At 41.4% G+C, this 20,656-nt stretch overlaps 1 protein-coding gene across 2 annotated transcripts; it reads left to right on the top strand.

The window, feature by feature from the left end:
* The first annotated feature begins 317 nt into the window (after positions 1-317).
* On the top strand, positions 318-18,230 carry si:dkey-181m9.8. Of its 2 annotated transcripts, none has more exons than XM_024435067.2 (21): positions 318-625; positions 1,483-1,573; positions 1,866-1,931; positions 2,055-2,221; positions 2,455-2,603; positions 5,546-5,622; positions 6,788-6,958; positions 7,322-7,426; positions 8,422-8,682; positions 8,957-9,048; positions 9,265-9,453; positions 9,800-9,985; positions 11,840-11,938; positions 12,216-12,305; positions 12,389-12,503; positions 12,812-12,930; positions 13,233-13,346; positions 14,464-14,530; positions 14,777-14,864; positions 15,019-15,187; positions 15,585-18,230. In XM_024435067.2, the coding sequence occupies exons 1-21, from the start codon at positions 581-583 to the stop codon at positions 15,759-15,761; spliced, it is 2,637 nt and encodes an 878-aa protein (XP_024290835.1). In that variant the 5' UTR covers positions 318-580; the 3' UTR covers positions 15,762-18,230. The 2 variants fall into 2 exon arrangements, with proteins under 2 accessions (XP_024290835.1, XP_024290834.1); XM_024435066.2 differs by having other exon boundaries at positions 2,052-2,221.
* Positions 18,231-20,656: the final 2,426 nt, after the last annotated feature.

The following is a 20,656-nucleotide window of genomic DNA, read 5'->3' as shown; positions in this document are numbered from 1 at the left end:
ACAGGTATGGAATGTAAGTCGCAGCAAATAGAGGTTGTGGTGGCAGCTGCAGAGAGGTATTTGGGTGTGCAAAACTTATCAGAAGAATTACAGGGTGTGGTGTCCCATCCTTTCACGCTGTTGGCCTGAAGTAGTACGAAATAGATTTAAATAGAGGAGTATGTTTTTTTATATATATTTTTGTGAGTGTAGTGTTAGATGGTAGAGTAATTGATTGATTATTTTTATTATTGATTTTTTTTCAAGCAAAGTCTAAGGGAGTTATACTCCAGTCTAGTAGGTGGCGGTAATGCAACATGTATTGGATGCCAACTGCCTCATCGAAGAAGAAGATGAAGATGAGCCCCGAGTCGGAATTCCGCGTTTGATGACTGTTCAAATCGATTTTTCCATGTCGGACACTCGATTTTTTTCTCAGTTCCCAGTTGTTTGAACGGACTGATGTCGAGATCTCCAAATTCCCCGTTTCGAGTTCCTAGCGTATTTCATCGCAGCTGTCGGGAATGTCAGATGTTGTCATAGCTAGTTTTGAATGTTGATTCATAATTCCACATAAGATTGAAAGGTTAAATTATAAAAGATGCCGAGGGTCCCAGCAGTCCTTGAATATGAAACACTGACCGAGGTAAGAAGATAAACAACATCATTCAGAAACTAGGCTAGCTGGTTTATCTTGATAGCTAACGTTAGCTACTGTAATTAGCTATATATGCTAACTATAACACTAACGTAAACAAAGATACTCATATCTCTGACAAACTACATAGGACGACCGTTGTAGGGCTAAGCAAAAGTTAGCCAACTACTAACATTAGCTAGCTAACTTTACTTTGTGACAAGGTATTTAACTAGCTAAATTAGCTAGTTAGCCAGTTATGCATTTATCTGAGGCTGCACTTTCAGGAATAGGTAGCTAGCCTAGCTGAAACATTTGCTATCGTGTTTAAATTGAAGAGTTGCCAGCTGGCTACTATAATGAACAGGTGCAACTATCCAGACATTGCTAGCGAACGTTGGTAGCTTCATAGCTTCCCTTCACTGACAACACAGTTTGACTGGCTAGCTTGCAAGCAATGCTTGGTTTTCAAGCCATGGAACCGTTTGTTAGCCACTCCCAATGCTTTACAGCTGTGCTTTGCCTCTTGAGTGTTCTGACTTCTAAAACATGGTTTACAATGTCATTGTTTCTAGTACTCTGTACTGTCAACGTGGGGTGATGCAGAGAGGAATAGGCGAATATATAGATCATCCTTGGATGAAGTAGCTCGCTAACTAACCAATAATTGGAATGCCACACTCCGCTTTGAAGTGCCTAAACAGTACTGCAGTCAGTAAATAAATCCACATGCCTCTTGATGTCTAAAATAACTGGACGAGTGTATTGAATCGATCATTGTTTTATTGTCACACTGAAAAGATAATGGCTAGTGTGCCAATAGTGATTACATGTTCCCTCTCCCCCTCTCTTTTCATTCTTTTCAGTGTAAATACAGCTTCCCTGTTGAGGTTGTCAGTGATATCAAGAATGTTACAGCGACTTATGGAGACCTGCGTATGTATGTGGACTTCTACTGTAAGTTCACAGCTTATAAACCTGTATCATCACTTGTCTTTTATTTAACCTAACCTATGTTGATCCTGTGTCACTGTTAGGTGTGTCGTTGGTGTCACTATTTTTGTAGTGGTCATGACACTTTAGGTCACCAGCGAAGTGGATTAGAAAGGTTTGCTGTGCTAAGCAAAGATGTATGGGCAGATTGTTGTTTTGCACTCTAGGGTTGTTTCTGGACCAGACCAGCTTGAGTGCCCTGTGTCTGCCTTAAATTATGCAGAATGCTAACATGATATTTATGTTTCAAGCACAGGTTTCCCCAATAAGGAAAAGAAGAAGTTAGTTTATTTGGCTGGTACTATTCCAGTTCCACATGACGGTAAGCACACTATCATAATAATACTAATAATAACTAGTTTTCGTACCTTGCCACATTGATAACATTTTCACCATTCCCTATGTAAGTTCTTATTGAAGTGACCCTAATTCGTCCTCCAAGCAGGTAACACATATAATATCCCAGTGTGCATCTGGCTCCACGAGACTCACCCCCAGAGCCGGCCGCGGTGCTACGTGTGTCCCTCCATCTCCATGTTGATCAACCCCAGGTGCCCATATGTTGAGGCCAGTGGGCAGGTGCTCCTCGACTGCCTCAACAACTGGAAGAGCGTAAGTCGACAACAATGCAACAATGTGATTTTGATAGTGCTTGGTGAATGTTTTGTTGATTTTTTTATTTATTTTATTGTTAGAGTAGTGGTTAGAAAATGGAGAGAGAGAGGCCGTGTGTGTAGCATGCATGGGTTGAGTGGAGGGGCATGAAGTGGGGTGGTACTTTAGCACCATCATAATCAATCTACTTTTCTAGTTTGTTTGAATTGTGTCTACCTTTTGATTGGCAGGGGCTGGCCAACCTGTCATTGCTCGTCTCAGAAATGAGGTCTGCATTTCAAAAGGAAACGCCCCTCTTTGCCATGCACCCAATCAGAGTTCAGATGCTACCTACTGCAGCGCACTCCAGTGCATATGCAGAGTCTTCGGACCCTGGCAGGTAAATTGAGAAGGGTGCTCATTCCTTGAATAATGGACATACAGTGGCAAGAAAATGTATGCAAACCCTTTGGAATTACCTGGATTTCTGCATAAATTGGTCATCAAATTTGACCTGATCTTCATCCAAGTCACAACAATAGACATAATGTGCTTAAACTAATAACACACAAATTATTATCCATATTGAATACATCATTTAAACATTCAGTGTCGGTTGGAAAAAGTATGTGAACCCCTAGGCTAATTACTTCTCCAAAGCTAATTGGAGTCAAGAGTCAGCTGACCTGGAGTCCAATCAATGAGACTAGATTGGAGATGATGGTTAGGTCTGCCTTGCCCTATAAAAAAAACTCAAAAAATGTGAGTTTGCTATTCACAATAAGCATTGCCTGATGTGAACCATACCTTGAACAAAAGAGATCTCAAAAGACCTAAGATTACGAATTGTTGACTTGCATAAAGCTGGAAAGGGTTACAAAACTATCTTTAAAAGCCTCAATGTTCATCAGCCCACGGTAAGACATTTTGTCTATAAATGGAGAAAGTTCAGCACAGAAATCTCTGGAACATGCTAACATCTCTGTTGACGAGTCTACGATGCATAACACACTAAACAAGAATGGTGTTCATGGGAGGACACCACAGAAGAAGTCATTGCTGTCCAAAAAAAACATTGCTGCACGTCTGAAGTTTGCAAAAGTGCACCTGAATGTTCCACAGCGCTACTGGCAAAATATTATGTGGACGGATGAAACTACAGTTAAGTTGTTTGGAAGGAACACACAACACTGTGTGGAGAAAAAAAAGGCACAGCACACCAACATGAACCTCATCTCAACTGTAAAGTATGGTGGAGGGATTGGGTTTGGGGCAGCTTCGCTGCCTCAGGGCCTGGACAGCTTGCTAAACTTTAAATTTATTTTTCTGTCGATGATAGCAAGACATTTTGCAGGAGAATGTAAGGCTGTCTGCCAATTTAAGCTCAACAGAAGTTGGGTGATGCAACAGGACAACAACACAGAAGTAAATCAACAACAGAATGGCTTCAACAGAAGAAAATACACCTTCTGGAGTGGCCCAATCAGAGTCCTGACCTCAACCTGATTTGAGATGTTGTGGCATGACCTCAAGAGAGCAGTTCACACCAGACATCCCAAGAATATTGCTGAACTGAAACAGTTTTGTAAAGCTGAATGGTCCAACATTCCTCCTAACCGTTGTGCAGGTCTGATTCACAACTACAGAAAAGGTTTGGTTGAGGTTATTGCTGCCAAAGTAGGGTCAACCAGTTATTAAATCCAAGCGTTCACATACTTTTCCCACCATGGACTGTAAATGTTCAGTAAAGACACACCATGTATAATTGTTTGTTATTAGTTTAAGCAGACTGTTTGTTGTGACCTAGATGAAGATCAGATAAAATGTTATGACCAATCGATGCAGAAATCCAGGTATTTCCGAAGGGTTCACACACTTTTTCTTGCCACTGTATACAGTACCAGTCAAAAGTTAAGACAATTACACATTCAAGGGTTTTTCTATATTTTTAATATTTTCTAGAATAATAGTGAAGACATCAAAACTAACACTTATTGAATCATGTAGTAACCAAAGAAGTGTTAAACATCTCAATATATTTTCTTCAAACTAGCCACCTTTTGCCTTGATGCTTTGCACACTCTTGGCATTCTCTCAACCAGCTTCACCTGGAATGCTTTTCCAACAGTCTTGAAGGAGTTCCCAAATTCTTAGCACTTGTTGGCTGCTTTTCCTTCACTCTGCGGCTTAACTCATCCCAAACCATCTCAATTGGGTTGAGGTCGGGTGATTGTGGAGGCCAGGTCATCTGATGCAGCACTCATCACTCTCCTTCTTGGTCAAATAGCCCTAACGCAGGTTGGAAGTGTGTTGGGTCATTGTCCTGTTGAAAAGCAGATGATAGTCCCAGATGGGAAGGCGTATCACTGTGGTAGCCATGCTTGTTAAGTGTGCCTTGAATTCTAAATAAATCACAGACAGTGTCACCAGAAAAGGACCATCACACCTCCTCCATGCTTCATGGTGGGAACTACGCATGCGGAGATCATCCGTTTACCTTCTCTGCATCACACAAAGACACAGCGGTTGGAACCAAACATCTCATTTGGATAGATTTCCACCGGTCTAATGTCCATTGCTCGTGTTTCTTGGCCCAGGAGAATCTCTTCTTCTTATTGGTGTCCTTTAGTTTTGGTTTCTTTGCAGCAATTTGACCATGAAGGCTTGATTCACGAGGTCTCCTCTGAACAGCTGATGTTGAGATGTGTCAGTTACTTGAACTCTGAAACATTTTTGGGGGCTGTAATTTCTGAGGCTGGTAACTCTAATGAACCTATCCATCCTCTGCAGCAGAGGTAACTCTGGGTCTTCCTTTCCTGTGGTGGTCCTCATGAGAGCCAGTTTCATCATAGCGGTTGATGGTTTTTGCGACTGCAGTTGAAGAAACTTTCAATGTTCTTAACATTTTCCTCATTGACTGGCCTTCAATGTCTTAAAGTAATGACGGACTGTCATTTCTCTTTGCTAATTTGAGCTGTTTTTGCCATAATATGGACTTGGTATTTTACCAAATAGGGCTGTCTTCTGTATACCACCCCTACCTTTTCACAACACAACTGATTGGCTCAAATGCATTAAGAAGGAAAGAAATTCCACAAATTAACTTTTCAACAAGGCACACCTGTTAATTGAAATGCAGTTCAGGTACTAAATCATGAAGCTGGTTGAGACTATGTCAAAAGTGTGCAAAGCTTTCATCAAGCAAAGGGTTGCTACTTTGAAGAATATAAAATATATTTTGATTTGTTTAAGCCTTTTTTGTTTAAAGTGAAATTGTTTCATTTTCAGTTGTTAGTAACCCTGCATGCTTTGAGTTTGTATTGTACTGTGTCTCCCTCTTAGCTGGCCTCAACCAAGCAGCTCTACCCCGAGAGCCAGGCGCTCCTCAATGTCCCCCACGCCACTACCTAGAGCAATAGGTGGGTGTTCTCCGAATTCTATACCGTATCTTAGAAATGCATTCCCTAACATTCCCTGCTTTTTAAAGTTTGTTAGATGTTTTCAAACTTAAAAAGGGGTCTAATGTCAAGGTGAGTCAACATCCCCTGGCCATCTGTTTTGTAGAGCCAGCTATCTGCCACAATCTAAAATAAATGGAAAAGGTAAGCTGTATTTACACAATTGGGGCATAAAATTTACTTTTTGGTCCACCAGCCACAGTGGCAGGTAGATCCCCCCCCCCAAAAAAAACAACTTACCGCTGAAATTACACCAACAAAACACAAAGATTAACGGATGAGCAATTTTTGTAATGTTTCTAAAACAATAAATGTATTACTAGTAAAAACTAATGTGGTATATTGTTTAATGTCATTTTTTTTAAACCAAAATATCATAGATGAGACAAATGTTCACCTGCGCCATTATGGGTGGGAGGTTACCGTGGTTGCACGACTCCAGTCATGTTTGTTCCTGTGTGATTGAGTCTGATTTGTAGAGGCTTGTCTAGTCTTCCCTAGCTGTTGAAACTCAAACAGAAAAACAACCTAGCTTGTAAACAAAACAATATAAATAGCTAAGAAACAAGGACAAAGTCTGATTTCAATAGACTTTCGTTTAAAGTAAATTAGACCAAGTTTTATTCCTGTGTGCAGCGCTTCTTAAAATGTATGTTTCACTCAGCTCTTCACGTGAGCACAGCCCCCAGCCAGGCAGTGAGGCAGTGCGAAGTGGAATTGGCTATATAGGATTAGTAGTTATTTTGTGCTATGAAACAAAACGGCAGAAATACTTTGAAAACAGCTACTGCAGCATTTATTTTACTATTAAATGTGATTACACGTACGTTTTTTTTCTCACAAACGTGAGTGAAATGCTCGCACTATGGAGCCCTGACCACCCACCAATGTGGCTGGTGAAATAGACATCTTACCCGCCAATGCCAAAATCTACCTGCATTTGGCAGGTGGCGGTTGTTAATTTTAGGCCCTCTACACAATCAATAGCTAACCGGCCAACCCACTTCTTCTTTCATCCAACTCCTTCTCACTGCTCTTCCCTCACCCTAATTTACAATGACTTCTAGTAAATTGTCAACCTTTTGCTTTCATTTCCTCACTAACAGTGTATTATCAATTCTCCTAGTTCCGCCCAAGAGTTTAAAGTCCAGCCAATCGGGGCCTCTCAGAGAGTCTGCGACTGGTGTGAGGCGGTCCTACACAGAGGAGCTACTGGATATGGGGATAAACTTTGGAGTGCCAGGTGGAGTCCAGTTTCCATTCTCCTCCACCAACCCCTTCATCACTACTGCCTCTGGTAGGACCCAGTATATAAACATTTGGTGCTGGTTTCCAAGGCACACATTAGGCCTAGTCCTGCACTATCAAGCATGTTAAATGTAGATTCTCTACTGAAAGTTCTTCTTAGTCCAGGACTAGTCTTAACCAGTCTAATAAGGTACTGTAGGAAAGTACTACTAAGCTACATCTGGTATCTCTAAGTAGTATTTTTGTAAAGCCATGGGGATATCTAAACTAACAAAATGCTGCATAGTGCAGGTGTGATGGTGAGCATGCCATAGTAGTGTGTATTTAAAGTTTGGTATTGATTGCATTGTGATACATAATGAAAATTATTTTGTGCTTTGATTATCTGCCATTTCATTTTCTCGTTCCACAGCGCCAAATAACACTCCTGTTAGTTCTGAGGACATGAACAACCTATTCAAGAGCCTACAGCTGGAAAATGTTGTCAATGTGTACCAGCTTGGTACTAAAGAAAGAGGTGAGTGGAAAACTGAATCCCTAAAGTGTTAAAAAAATTGATGAATTGAGGTTTGATTCACATGGCTGGGGGACTGGTCCGGTGGCAGCCGGCTCACCAAGAGGTATTGAGGTATTCAGCTACACCAGAGTGTAGCAATTCACCTACAGTCAATATTCCCTCTAAGCTGTTCATGCGCAGCTTTGCAGCTCCTCCAGGAGTTCCACACAGAAAAAATGCCAATCTGCACAGAGATGCACAAGAATAAACTTCACTGAACTTTTTGCCCATTTTTAAAATTTTTTTTAATCAAATCAAATTTTCCCCTTTAATGTGGGATTTGTGATCGAATCAAAAAAGATCAGCAACAGGCCAAACCAAATTTAACTATCCAATATTTAGTCTGTTTTAAAGGGGCAGTGCTGTATTCTGAGACTTGACTATGCTAAGAAGCCAATAGGCAGATGGGTAGCCTACATTTCATTCACCTATTTGGCCCATTGTGTTTGACCTTTTTTTGTTTGTGTTTTTTGGACAACAATTTAAAAAGCTTAATGTCAAGCCCTGCATAATGTTTTTAAGTCCTACATTGAGCAGCATATATTGCCTACTGGCTGGATCATAGAAATCAATAGCTTGTGAAAATGTTTTGGGATGCATTTGCTCCATTGGTTTTGTTGGTAAGTCACTCTGAGAGTGTAGATTGAAACTATGAAACATGAAACTAAAACAAATTCACTGGGCAAATTTTTGGTCTGGAGTGGAAACATTTATATTTACATAGCCAGTCTGCAAGTTTATTTTGAGCATAACATCTCCACTGACTCACTCAGTTGAGAACACATTTGCGACATGTTGTACACATACATACAGAGTACACTTGTTACTTGTCTACACAGAATGAAAACCAGAAGTGTTTCGGCCCTTGCAGGGCACTGAATAAAATAATTAAATGAAATTACGCTTATCTTTCCCATTAATTTGTGAATAACTGCCCACCGATTCTCGCTCCTCAGGACAGATGCAAGGTGATGGAGGTGATCGAGGTGGTGGTGACTACCCCCCAATCCCCACTGCAGTCACGCCCCTAGTGGACAACCAGCATCGTATCCTGGTGAGCCAGCTGCCACCGGACCAGTCCCCCAGCCGTGTGAAGAACAAGCTCACCCTCTACTTCCAGCGCAGGAGCAACGGTGGGGGAGAGGTGCTGGATGTGACCTACCCTTACCCCCCGACCCAGCACGACCAGGCCCTGGTCAGCTTCCGCAGTCCCAGAGGTGAGTGAGAAAGGGGCTGGGGGGGTAAGAGAGAGCATATACTGTAGATGTGAAGGGTTAACATGCAAACACTACCATGGAGTTACAGCCTGAAAATGTATATTGTAGAATTTTTTACTTTTATATTATTCACACGGTATGGGAGAGTGTATATACAGTACATCAGGGTAATTTTCATTAGGCACAGAGGTGGCCAAATGGAAGAAAATAGACTGAAACAAGAAGGCACTAATGATAAATTGTTTGTCTATTGTTATTTTGGATCTGCTTTCAGATGCAGAGCAGGTGCTCTTACAGGCAGACCGAATCTTTACTGTGAATGAGCGGCCTTTCCGTATACAGCTCAAGAGGGTCAACAGTGCTCAGGTAAGAGTGGGCTTAACCCCCAACCAGTTTTTTTTTTCTGTGTGTATGTGTCTGTCTGTCCATGTGTGCTGCAGGGTTTGTGTGCATATTGTATAAGTGTGGGCCTTCCATGATTTAAAAAAAATAAAGACTGCAAAAAGAGCAACTTCCGTTTCAACAGTGGACTCTAAAGTACTACTCTACACTCTTCATATATATGCAATTCTCTTTCATTAGATTACGGTGCCTCCCGGTGTCTCCGGTGACAAGGCGGCCATCTTCCATAGCCTGCTGTCACTTGAGGGGCGGAGCTTCAGCCAGGCCGACGTGGAGGAGGCGGTACAGTCGTGCCGGGACCTTCCCTCGGCCCTCAAGTACCTGTCCCATGAGTGCCCCATCTGCCGCGAGCAGGTGTCCTTCAGCAAGGTGGGTGAGAGACTGGGACCCCATTCAAATACTGTCAACATGGATCCTTCTTTGCCTGCCTTCATTGAAGTAATCACTGGTCCACTATTGTTGGGCAGGTTAAAGTAGGGTTACCCTAGTCTCCTGCAGTCTTTATTTGAATATGGCAGCTCCCGATTGCACCGCTGTTGACTTGATATCTACCCACTCATGCACATTTTTTAAAAGGCATGCTGCAAGACATTCCACCAGAGTTTGTGTGGGAACAAGGTTTTAGCGCACTATGAGGTTTAGAAGAGTAAAATGTCTCTCGCGCTCCACCCCTCTCGATCTTTCTCTCTCTCCCTCACTCCGTGTCCCTCTACAGATCATCACTATGACCCATTGCCTGTGTGCCTTCTGCGAGAGCTGCTTCAAGGCCTACTTCTCCCAGGCCATCAAGGAGAAGAGCATCGTCCATGTGGTGTGTCCCATGTGTGGCCAGCCCGACGTGCGTCAGAGCCAGGGAGGCGTGGAGGAGGCCTTGGACTACTTCAGCCTTCTGGACACACAGGTCAGGCGCCAGTAGCTTCCCGGTAGTAGTAGACATTGCTTCGATGTAGTGTTCAGACCTTACCACTGTATAGACAAAAATTCCATTAACATTCAGTTTTGTTAGTGGAAGGGCATGTCATTTAGAACAACGCTAAACTGGTTCCAAATAGCTAGCTGCCATCTCCTACGTCTACTGCAAATAATTTTAATATAATTTTGTCTTCTGTAAAATAGGGACCTTGTAACAGTTGTAAGGACAAATTATTCAGGAGGAGGCAGGCAAGAAGAGGTGCAAATGGGTGTTGGCTTTATTTACACCGCTCTGGTGATGACAGTGATACATTAACAAGTTGATATATTTACAATCTTCTGACTTTTAATTGTCAGTATTCAAAAAGAAAAAGCCTCATATCATGCAAAACCTGTCTTAACTAGAAAAGCACAGGTGAAGTCTACTAGGCCCAGATGCAGCCTCCCCATTGATTAACCAAAATCAAGCTGAACAAGAACATAACCCAAACAGCCACCTAAATAAGCCACACCTATCCTGGCACGCAGGCCAGATACTTCTGTTCACACAACATGGAGAAACCAGACATGTGCTCCAAACAAGACAATAAAGAAATTGACAGAACTGGTTAATGCAATGGAAATAACAAAGTTTATTCCTCTTTGGTGTAGCATAGTTTGTGCGCCCTCCAAACAAAATAATAATAAAATAATGTATATTTTGTAACTGAACAGAAATTACTGTAACCAAGCATTCTAGTTTACTGGGACATGGTGATGAGTGACGGGGAATATTAAGTGGGGAATTGATTAACGTTTAACAAAGTGCAAACAAGCCACACAATGAAACAATGCGTGCGTGCGTACGGATTTGCAGGAGTCAGTGAGCACATTCATGGAGAGAGATGCACTAGTCTCACGTCCAGTTTCTGATAAACGCTGATAAACCTGGATTAAAAAGCACATTCAAGGGAGGTTCTCCATAGAGCAGGGGTCTTCAAACTTTTCTTTCCCAAGCAAACCGGTGATCCGGGGACCCCATCATACGTTAGAATTTTTTTTGGGGGTCTTATCAGGTGAATTATAATGTCAAGGAGAAGTAATCAACATTTTTTAAATTTTTTAAATTTTGACCTCTCCACATTAGAATTGGAAGAGAAAGTGTGAACTCTAACAACCTATTAGCTAGAAAAAGGTAACGCCAAATACATTTTCGCTCAGAGCAGCTGTTTAGCTGTCCAAGTCAATAAAGCTTACCAGCAGCAGTTATTGCACTGGTAGCCTATTCACAGCTGCTTTTACAAAGCCTATGTCACATACTCCAGTGCGTGTAATTGGCTCCAATGAGTGTAATTTGCTCAATACTAGGAGTTAAGAAATAAAGTTGGCATCATTAGAAAGAAGTTAGTCTCCTCTTTTCTACTGTAGGTATGTCATAAAAAAAGAAATATTTTGCTAGCAACATTCATTAAACCTTTCAAATACAAATATATTTTTTTCCGTGGCCCCGGTTGAATACCCCTGCCATAGAGCATAAATCCCTTTTAGCCCAGGAGTTGGCTTAATCTGTGGGGTGGCAGGTAGCCTAGTGGTTAGAGTGTTAGACTAATAACCGAAAGGTTGAAATTTCAAATCCCCGAGCTGATGAGTTACAAATCTGTCTTTCTGCCCCTGAACAAGGCAGTTAACCCACTGCTCCTAGGCCGTCATTGAAAATAAGAATTTGTTCTTAACTGACTTGCATAGTTAAATAAAGGTTTTAAAATAATAATCATCATCTGGGTCTGGGAAACTGGTGCTGAAAGGCTAGAGGAATTTACAGTTTTTTAACATCCGTCCTATCTACATTGTTTTCTCTTGCCAGATCAGGCACTACCTAGATCCTCAGATCCACGAGTTGTTCCAGAGGAAGCTGAGAGACCGAGCCTTGCAGGAGATGCCTAACTTCCGCTGGTGTGCCCACGTAAGACATCTCACTCATCGTTCTGGTTCTCCTGCTTGTCTTTTCGTCTCTCTTTTTCTTTGTCTCCACCTCTGTGTTTTTAATAGTATCTCTCTCATTCTCCTCGTATTTCTTTCACCCTCGTTCCCTCCTCTTCAATTCAAAACCCTGCGATCTAAGCTTCAATACCCCACTAGATAAGACATGTTGGTGAAGTTGCACCTTTAGACAGTGGCCTTGTTCTTTCAACTGGAACATCCAGGTGCTAATGAATGTCAGTTTGTGTGCAATGTTCTAGTGCTCCTTTGGCCTTCTACACGAGGCTGACCAGCTGAGAATGGACTGTCCTAGTTGTAGGAAGAGCACCTGCTCCCAATGCAAGACTGCAGTAAGTAATGTATTCATGTACACTCACATTCAATTTGTTGGAAAGCCTTGTATCTACCTTCTAACAACTTTTTGATACACCAGTGGGCTCCACAACACCAGGGTCTTTCCTGTGAGAAGTTCAGAGAGTGGCAACTCCACAATAACCCAGAGTACCAGACCGCAAAACTGGAGAATCTCCTCAGCAGGAATAAAATAGGTACACACACACCTCCTACTTTCATTATTTTGTTTATTTGAACCCTCGGTTTATGATGCACACAGTTGTATAGGTCTGCTAGCTGTTAGCCTATCTGAATAACAGTTTGTGTAATTGAGTTGTCACTATTAAAGACCTCTTTTTGTATTATTATTGTAACGGTGTTATGTAGTCTTTTTTTAAATGTTTAGTTCAGATTAAACATCTTATGTCCCTGAATCGAAATTGGATGAGGCACATGCAATATTTTGAATTTCTGGCTCGGTGAGAAAGACATTTAACTGCATATATTATTTGTCTCGTTTCAGAATGTCCAAAATGCAAGTTTGTGTTCTACCTTTCCAAGGGAGGCTGTCTCCATTTCAAATGCACCCAATGCCAGCACGAGTTCTGTGGCGGCTGTAATAGGCCCTTCAAATTAGGCGTGGTAAGTCTCCTAGTTGAATCTGAGCTGACACTTTAACATTCATTTAAAGGAGAATTCCAGTCAAAGTAGATTTAAGTTGTATTATCTTATGTCTATAATTTTTCTTAACCCAGGCACACTAGTCTCTAGTCAAAATGAGTAGCAGAACACCAGGAAATGCAATCCTATAACATGCTTAAAGCCACGCTCTCAGACACATATTCGTACCAATTTAAAAAACAACAACATTTAAACGGTCTGGATGAAGCAACAACACTCTAGATCTAAAAATGTACTATCCCTCTAATAAATTACTTCTTCAGGGGTGTGACTTCTCAGCTGAGTGTGGGTCCAAGGGGTTACACGCCCACCACCCCAGGGACTGCCTGTACCACCTGAGGGACTGGAACGTGCCCAGACTACACAGGCTGCTTCAGGTAAATCCTACATTACCTACAGTTGAAGTCGGAAGTTTACATACAATTAGGTTGGAGCTATTACAACTCGTTTTTCAACCAATCCACAAATTTCTTGTTAACAAACTATAGGTTTGGCAAGTCTGTTAGGACACTACTTTGTGCATGACACAAGTAATTTTTCCAACAATTGTTTAACTTAGAATTCAGCAAGGAAGAAGCCACTCTTCCAAAACCGCCATAAAAAATCCAGACTACGGTTTGCAACTGCACATGGTGACAAAGATTGTACTTTTTGGAGAAATGTCCTCTGGTCTGATGATAAAATAGAACTGTTTGGCCATAATGACCATTGTTATGTTTGGAGGAAAAAGAGGGATTCTTGCAAGCCAAATCACTTCAAAAAATGTATGGCATCATGAGGTTGGAAAATTACGTGGATATATTGAAGCAACATGCCAAGACATCAGTCAGGAAGTTAAAGCTTGGTCGCAAATGGGTCTTCCAAATGGACAATGACCCCAAGCATACTTACAAAGTTGTGGCAAAATGGCTTAAGGACAACAAAGTCAAGGTATTGGAGTGGCCATCACAAAGCCCTGACCTCAATCATATAGAAAATTTGGAGGCAGAACTGAAAAACTGTGTGCGAGCAAGGAGTCCTACAAACCTGACTCAGTTACACCAGCACTGTCAGTAGGAATGGGCCAAAATTCACCCAACTTATTGTGGGAAGCTTGTGGAAGGCTACCTAAGTTTGACCCAAGTTAAACAATTTAAAGGCAATGCTACCAAATACTAATTGAGTGTGTAAACTTTTGACCCACTGGGAATGTGATGAAAGAAATAAAAGCTGAAATAAATCATTCTGACATTTCACATTCATAAACTGAGGTGGTGATCCTGACTAACCTAAAACAGGGCATTTTAACTAGGATTAAATGTCAGGAATTGTGAAACTGAGTTTAAATGTATTTGGCTAAGGTGTATGTAAACTTTTGACTTCAACTGTAAATTTACCCACAATGCTATCTGCCATAATAATCTCTGTCGAAAGATAGAGAACATTAACCTTTGCTGAGAGAGAATTGCAATTTATCATGTATCCGAACGAAACATTCAATACACCCTCTTCCAGCTTTACGGAGTGTCCCTCGCTGGCATGGTCAAATCCAAAGTGGGCTCTACAGGAACAAACTCACAAGGTAAAGTACAAGCCAACAAGGGGTTTTACTTTACAAATAATTATGTTTGAATCTACTGGTAATAGTTAAATGCTTCAGTCTGCTTCTGATTGAAGCTTGTTTCACGTCATTTGTTTCTATCTTTTTGTAATCATTTTGTTCATCAAAATTGTTGCTGCTTCATATGCATTTACTCTTACTTGTAGTATTCACAGTTAATGTGATTGCTGCTGTTGTTTTTGAAACATTTCTATTCCCATTTGTCAGGTGTGTGTGCAGTACTGGAGCACAGAGAGATTGGTGGAGACGGGCCTTGTGGTCTACCAACTCTCCCAGAGTACAGTGGCTACTGCATGTAAGAGACACCAAGTTTCTTCGTTCTAGGAACTTTTTACTGGCCACTGTGCTTCTACTTACTCTGTGGGGTCTAAGGCTTGGTTTACTGTAAAGCACTTTCTGACAACTGCTAATGTAAAAAGGGTTAAATTTGATTCAATTTGATTCCCTAGCTTACACTATAAAGAGTGTCTAGTGGAGCTGATTAACCGGAGTCATGCGGATCCAGCCGTTCTGTTCGATGTGGCCGAGATGTTGGCCGAGTTAAAGCGGTGGCACATTCCTGTTCCACAGAAGAACCTTCAGGATCCTGAGGCACTCTATGTACAGCACCTTAGACAGGTGAGCCGCAGGGGGAGACTACCCACAAGGCTTTTTACACTGTCATAGGACAGTGTTTCTCATCCTCTGGGTCCCTTGGTTGATGCTGGCCAGGGCCTGATATGGTTTTGGTAACATGATTTAGTCAGTTCCCAAGCGTTAATTTGCTTCCATAGCTCGCTGGTCCCTGGGAGATTCTGTATTATTTAAAGAGCTTTTTTTCTTTTAACACTAGCACAACGGATGCAACTCATGAAGGGCGTACTGATCATTAGGCTAGTTGACTAATATAATCTGGTGTGCGTGTTCTGGATTTTAACATACATACGTGGAGTAGTTAGGACTGGGTTGATTCCAGAACTGGTCCGGGAAACACTGCCGTAATGCTATGTGTGTGTCCCCTCTCCCGGTCCCTCAGACCCTGACTAGGAAGGTTAGCCTGAGGGACAACAAGCTACCCCCTGTGAAGGTGAAAGATGACCTTTGCCCCCTACCCTCATCGAGCGCTGCGGGACCACGCTGGTCTTCTGCTCAGAGAAACACACCAACCCGCTTCCATGACGACTCCCAATTGCTGCTCTTGCTCAACGACTAAGGCTATGTAAAATACTTGGCCTCACCTGGGCTGGGTTCCTTAGGGCACATGATGGCAAATGCTTTTACATGTTTTGCAACAGAAAAAAATTTGATTCTTAATGGATAAGGCCAGGTTCCTCGCGTCAGTCCGTTTTCTTCCGTTTGGTGCCTAGTGAATACTACCCAGGCTTGTGTTAAGTAGGGAGAAAACATTTTTAAATTAAGTGAAACTGGGGAAGGGACTACCCGGTCTTGTCCAATGAGAGAAACACTTTTGTTTTCCGTTGCAATTTTTTGTTGTTGCGTGTCCTAATAAACATGATCCAGGGGTAATATTTAACTTCAACCCTCTGTCATAATGGCTATGTAACACTGGCCTAATAATGACATAGAAATAGCACCATAAACCGTCCATAGAAGGCAAGGTAAATTGGTCCTTAGTGGAGCTGTGTTGCACACTGCTGCTCTAGATCTAGCTATGCTGTGGCCAGGATTCAATCAAAAGTGCATTGAGATCACGGTAAACGCAGTGGATGTCAACTCGAGCGTAAAGTGCAGTGCACTTTTGATTTGAAATAACTACCGGATCTGGTACATTAAGATTTTGTTTTCATGTTATTTTAATTTGTTTGACGTTTATTCTTAATAAACATTTAGATACAAAAATATAAACGCAACATGCAACAATATCAAAGATTCTATTGAGTTACACTTAATATAATGTAATCAGTCAATTTAAATAATTATGTTAGTTCCTAATCTATGGATTTCACATGACTGGGAATACAGATATGCATCGGTTGGTCATAGATACCGTAAAAAAGTGTGGATCAGGAAAAACAGCTAGTGGATCAGAAAACCATTCAGTATCCGGTGTGAGTTGATCAGGCTGTCTCGCTCCTCTTCAATGGCTGTGCGAAGTTGCTGGATATTGGCGGGAACTGGAACACGCTGTTGTGTACATGTCAATCCAGAGCATCCCAAACATGCTCGGTGAGTATGCAGGCCATGGAAGAACTGTGCATTATCATGCTGAAATGTGAGGTAATTGTGGTGCCATTCTTCCGCCACCATGAGCCTCAGGTTCTGATCAGGGTATATCTGTGCGTTCAAATTGCCATTGATTAAAAAGCAATTGTGTTCGTTGTCCGCAGCATATGCCTGCCCATACCATAACCCCACCACCACCATGGGGCACTCTGTTCACAATGTTGACACCAAACCTCTCAACCACATGAAGAGCAGTATGCCAGTGGCCATCGACGGTGAGGATTGCCCACTGAAGTCAGTTACGACGCCGAACTGCAGTCAGGTCAAAATGACAAGCACACAGATGAGCTTCCCTGAGATGGTTTCTGATAGTTTGTGCAGAAATCCTTTGGTTGTGCAAACCCACAGTTTTATCAGCTGTCCGGGTGGCTCGTCTCAGAAAATCCCGCAGGTGAGAAAGCCGGATGTGGAGGTTCTGGGCTGACGTGGTTACACATGGTCTGTGTTTTTTAGGCCGGTTGGATGTACTGCCAAATTCTGTAAAATAACGTTGGAGACCGCTTATGCTTATTTCTCTGGCCACATCTCTGGTGGACATTCCTGCAGTCAGTATGTGAATTGCATGCTCCCTCAACTTGAGACATCTGTGACAAAACTGCACATTTTAGTGGCTTTTTAATGTCCCCAGTACAAGTTGCAGCTGTGGAATGATCATGTTGTTTAATCAGCTTCTTGATATGCCACACCTCAGGTGGATGGATTATCTTGACAAATGAGAAAATCTCACTAACAGGGATGTAAACAAATTTGTGCACAAAATTTGAGAGAAATTATCTTTTTGTCCGAATTGAACATTTCTGGGAAATTTTATTTCAGCTCATGAAACATGAGACCAACACTTTACATGTTGCGTTTTATATTTTTTTAAGTATATTTTTAAAAGCACTTAGTTCACATAAAATAAACGGTACAGTCCCTATAGACAGTATACACCCCACTGTGAGGATCAGTGGGAAATGTATGATAAGTAACTAATCTAAATTGCAGGCTGTAAGGCAACAAAAAGTGAAAAGTGTGTAATTTGGGTGTGTACTTTCTATAGCCACTGTACTGCAGTACAGTTTTATTTTTGTTGTAGTCCTCTAGTTCTCACTTCTCAGGATATCTCAAACAAACTTTCAAACAGTATTCTTCTTGTATGTTCTTGAGACATACATTTCTTCTGCTATGACCAGCATGTGAATTATTCATACTTTAACACTGAAATATTGTTGAATGAACGGAACTTGATGTAACACTTAACTTAAAGCCGACAGGTATAATTCATTAAGATGCGGGTGAAATGGGTTGTAAACTTGTTATTGATTTTATTCAGAGCTCCATTAGCTTTTGCCAAGCAGCAGCTATTCTATCTGGGGTCAACAAACACTGATACACTGATGGACAAGGACAGTCAAACTAATTTAAAATACAAAAATAAATAATAGTAGTACAAACATTTGTGTGTCCCCTCAGTCTTAGCCGTTCCCTTAACCGTTGCTTAATAATTTTAAGGTAATTTTTGCTGTTTGCTTGAGTAATTGGAGATGGAAGGGAGTTCCATGCGATCATGGCTCTGTATTATACTGTGCGTTGCCGCGAGTTCGTTTTGGACTTGGGGACTGTGAAGAAACCACTTGTGGCATGTCTTGTGGGGTATGTATGGGTCTATGAGCTGAATGTTATTTGATTATGCAGATAATCTGGAATTTTCATTACAGTAGTACTTCCCATAACTAGAAGAGAAGCAGTTAATCTCTTGTCTACCAGGAAAGACTGGCATGCATGATGTTGATAGTTTAGTTCTGTATGTGCAGCTAAGGGCAAGGTGTGCTGCTCTGTTCTGAGCCAGCTGCAGCTTTGCTAGGTCTTTCTTTGCTGCACTTGAACATGTTACCAGTCAGTAATCAAGATTGGACAAGACCAGAGCCTGAACTAGTACAGTTGATTTTTGTGTCAAAACACAGAATCTTTTGAAAACAGACATACCCCTCCCCATCTTCATAGGAACTTTGTCAATATGACTTGACCATGGTAATTGACCATCCAACGTTATATCTAGGAGTAAGTCGGAAGTTTACATACACCTTAGCCAAATACATTTAAACTCAGTTTTTCACAATTCCTGATATTTAATCCTAGTAAAAATTCCCTGTTTTAGGTCAATTAGGATTACCACCTCAGTTTAAAAATGTGAAATGGCAGAATAATAATAGAGTGATTTTATTTCAGCTTTTATTTCTTTCATCACAATCCCAGTGGGTCAGAAGTTTATATACACTCAATTAGTATTTGGTAGCATTTCCTTTAAATTGTTTAACTTGGGTCAAACTTTTCAGGTAGCCTTCCACAAGCTTCCCACAATAAATTGAATGGATTTTGGCACATTCCTCCTGACAGAGCTGGTGTAACTGAGTCAGGTTTGTAGGCCTCCTTGCTCGGACATGCTTTTTCAGTTCTGGCCACACATTTCTATAGGATTGAGGGCAGGTTTTGTGATGGCCACTCCAATACCTTGACTTTGTTGTCCTTAAGCCATTTTGCCACAACTTTGTAAGTATGCATGGGGTCATTGTCCATTTGGAAGACCCATTTGCAACCAAGCTTTAACTTACAGACTGATGTCTTGAATTGTTGCTTCAATATATCCACGTAATTTTCCAACTTCATGATGCCATCTATTTTGTGAAGTGCACCAGTCCCTCCTGCAGCAAAGCACCCCCACAACATGAAGCACGGGGGTGGCAGCATCATGTTTGGGATGGTGTTCTTTGCCTTGCAAGCCTCCCCCTTTTTCCTCGAAACATAACGATGGTCATTATGGCCAAACAGTTCTATTTTTGTTTCATCGGACCAGAGGACATTCAAAAAGTACAATCTTTGTCCCCATGTGCAGTTGCAAACCGTAGTCTTGGCTTTTTTATGGCGGTTTTGGAGCAGTGGATTCTTCCTTGCTGAGCGGCCTTTCAGGTTATGTCAATATAGGAATTGTTTTACTGTCGATATAGCTACCTTTGTACCCATTTCCTCCAGCATCTTCACAAGGTCCTTTGCTGCTGTTCTGGGATTGATTTGCACTTTTCGCACCAAAGTTCGCATCTCCTTCCTGAGCGGTCCCATGGTGTTTGTACTTGCGTACTATTATTTGTACAGATGAATGTGGTACCTTCAGGCATTTGGAAATTGCTCCCAGTGATGAGACTTGTGGAGGTCTACAATTTTTTTTCTGAGATCTTGGCTGGTTTCTTTTGATTTTCCCATGATGTCAAGCAAAGACGCACTGATTTTGAAGGTAGGTCTTGAAATACATCCACAGGTACACCTCCAACTGTGTCAAATGATGACAATTAGCCTATCAGAAGCTTCTAAAGCCATGACATTTTCTGTAAACTTCTGACCCACTGGAATTGTGATACAGGGAATTATAAGTGAAATAATCTGTAAACAATTGTTGGAAAAAATTATCTGTGACATTCACAAAGTAGATGTCCTAACCGACGTGCCAAGACTATAGTTTGTTAACAATAAATGTGGTTGAAAAACAAGTTTTAATGACTACAACCTCGGTGTATGTACACTTCCGACTTCAACTGTAGCTTGCTCAATGGTCACACCGTTTATACTAAACTCCAGTTGGGGTTTATGTCTTAGAGAATGTTTTGAACCAAATACAATCCTTTTAGTTTTAGATGTATTTAAGACCAGTTTATTATTAATCCTCCATTCGGATATACAGTGCCTTGCGAAAGTATTCGGCCACCTTGAACTTTGCGACCTTTTGCCACATTTCAGGCTTCAAACATAAAGATATAAAACTGTATTTTTTTGTGAAGAATCAACAACAAGTGGGACACAATCATGAAGTGGAACGACATTTATTGGATA

Source organism: Oncorhynchus tshawytscha, linkage group LG10, assembly GCF_018296145.1.
Source record: "Oncorhynchus tshawytscha isolate Ot180627B linkage group LG10, Otsh_v2.0, whole genome shotgun sequence".
Classification (NCBI taxonomy): domain Eukaryota; kingdom Metazoa; phylum Chordata; class Actinopteri; order Salmoniformes; family Salmonidae; genus Oncorhynchus; species Oncorhynchus tshawytscha.
The sequence above is the reverse complement of the archived record's forward strand: the minus strand, read 5'-3'. Positions and strand labels throughout refer to the sequence as shown.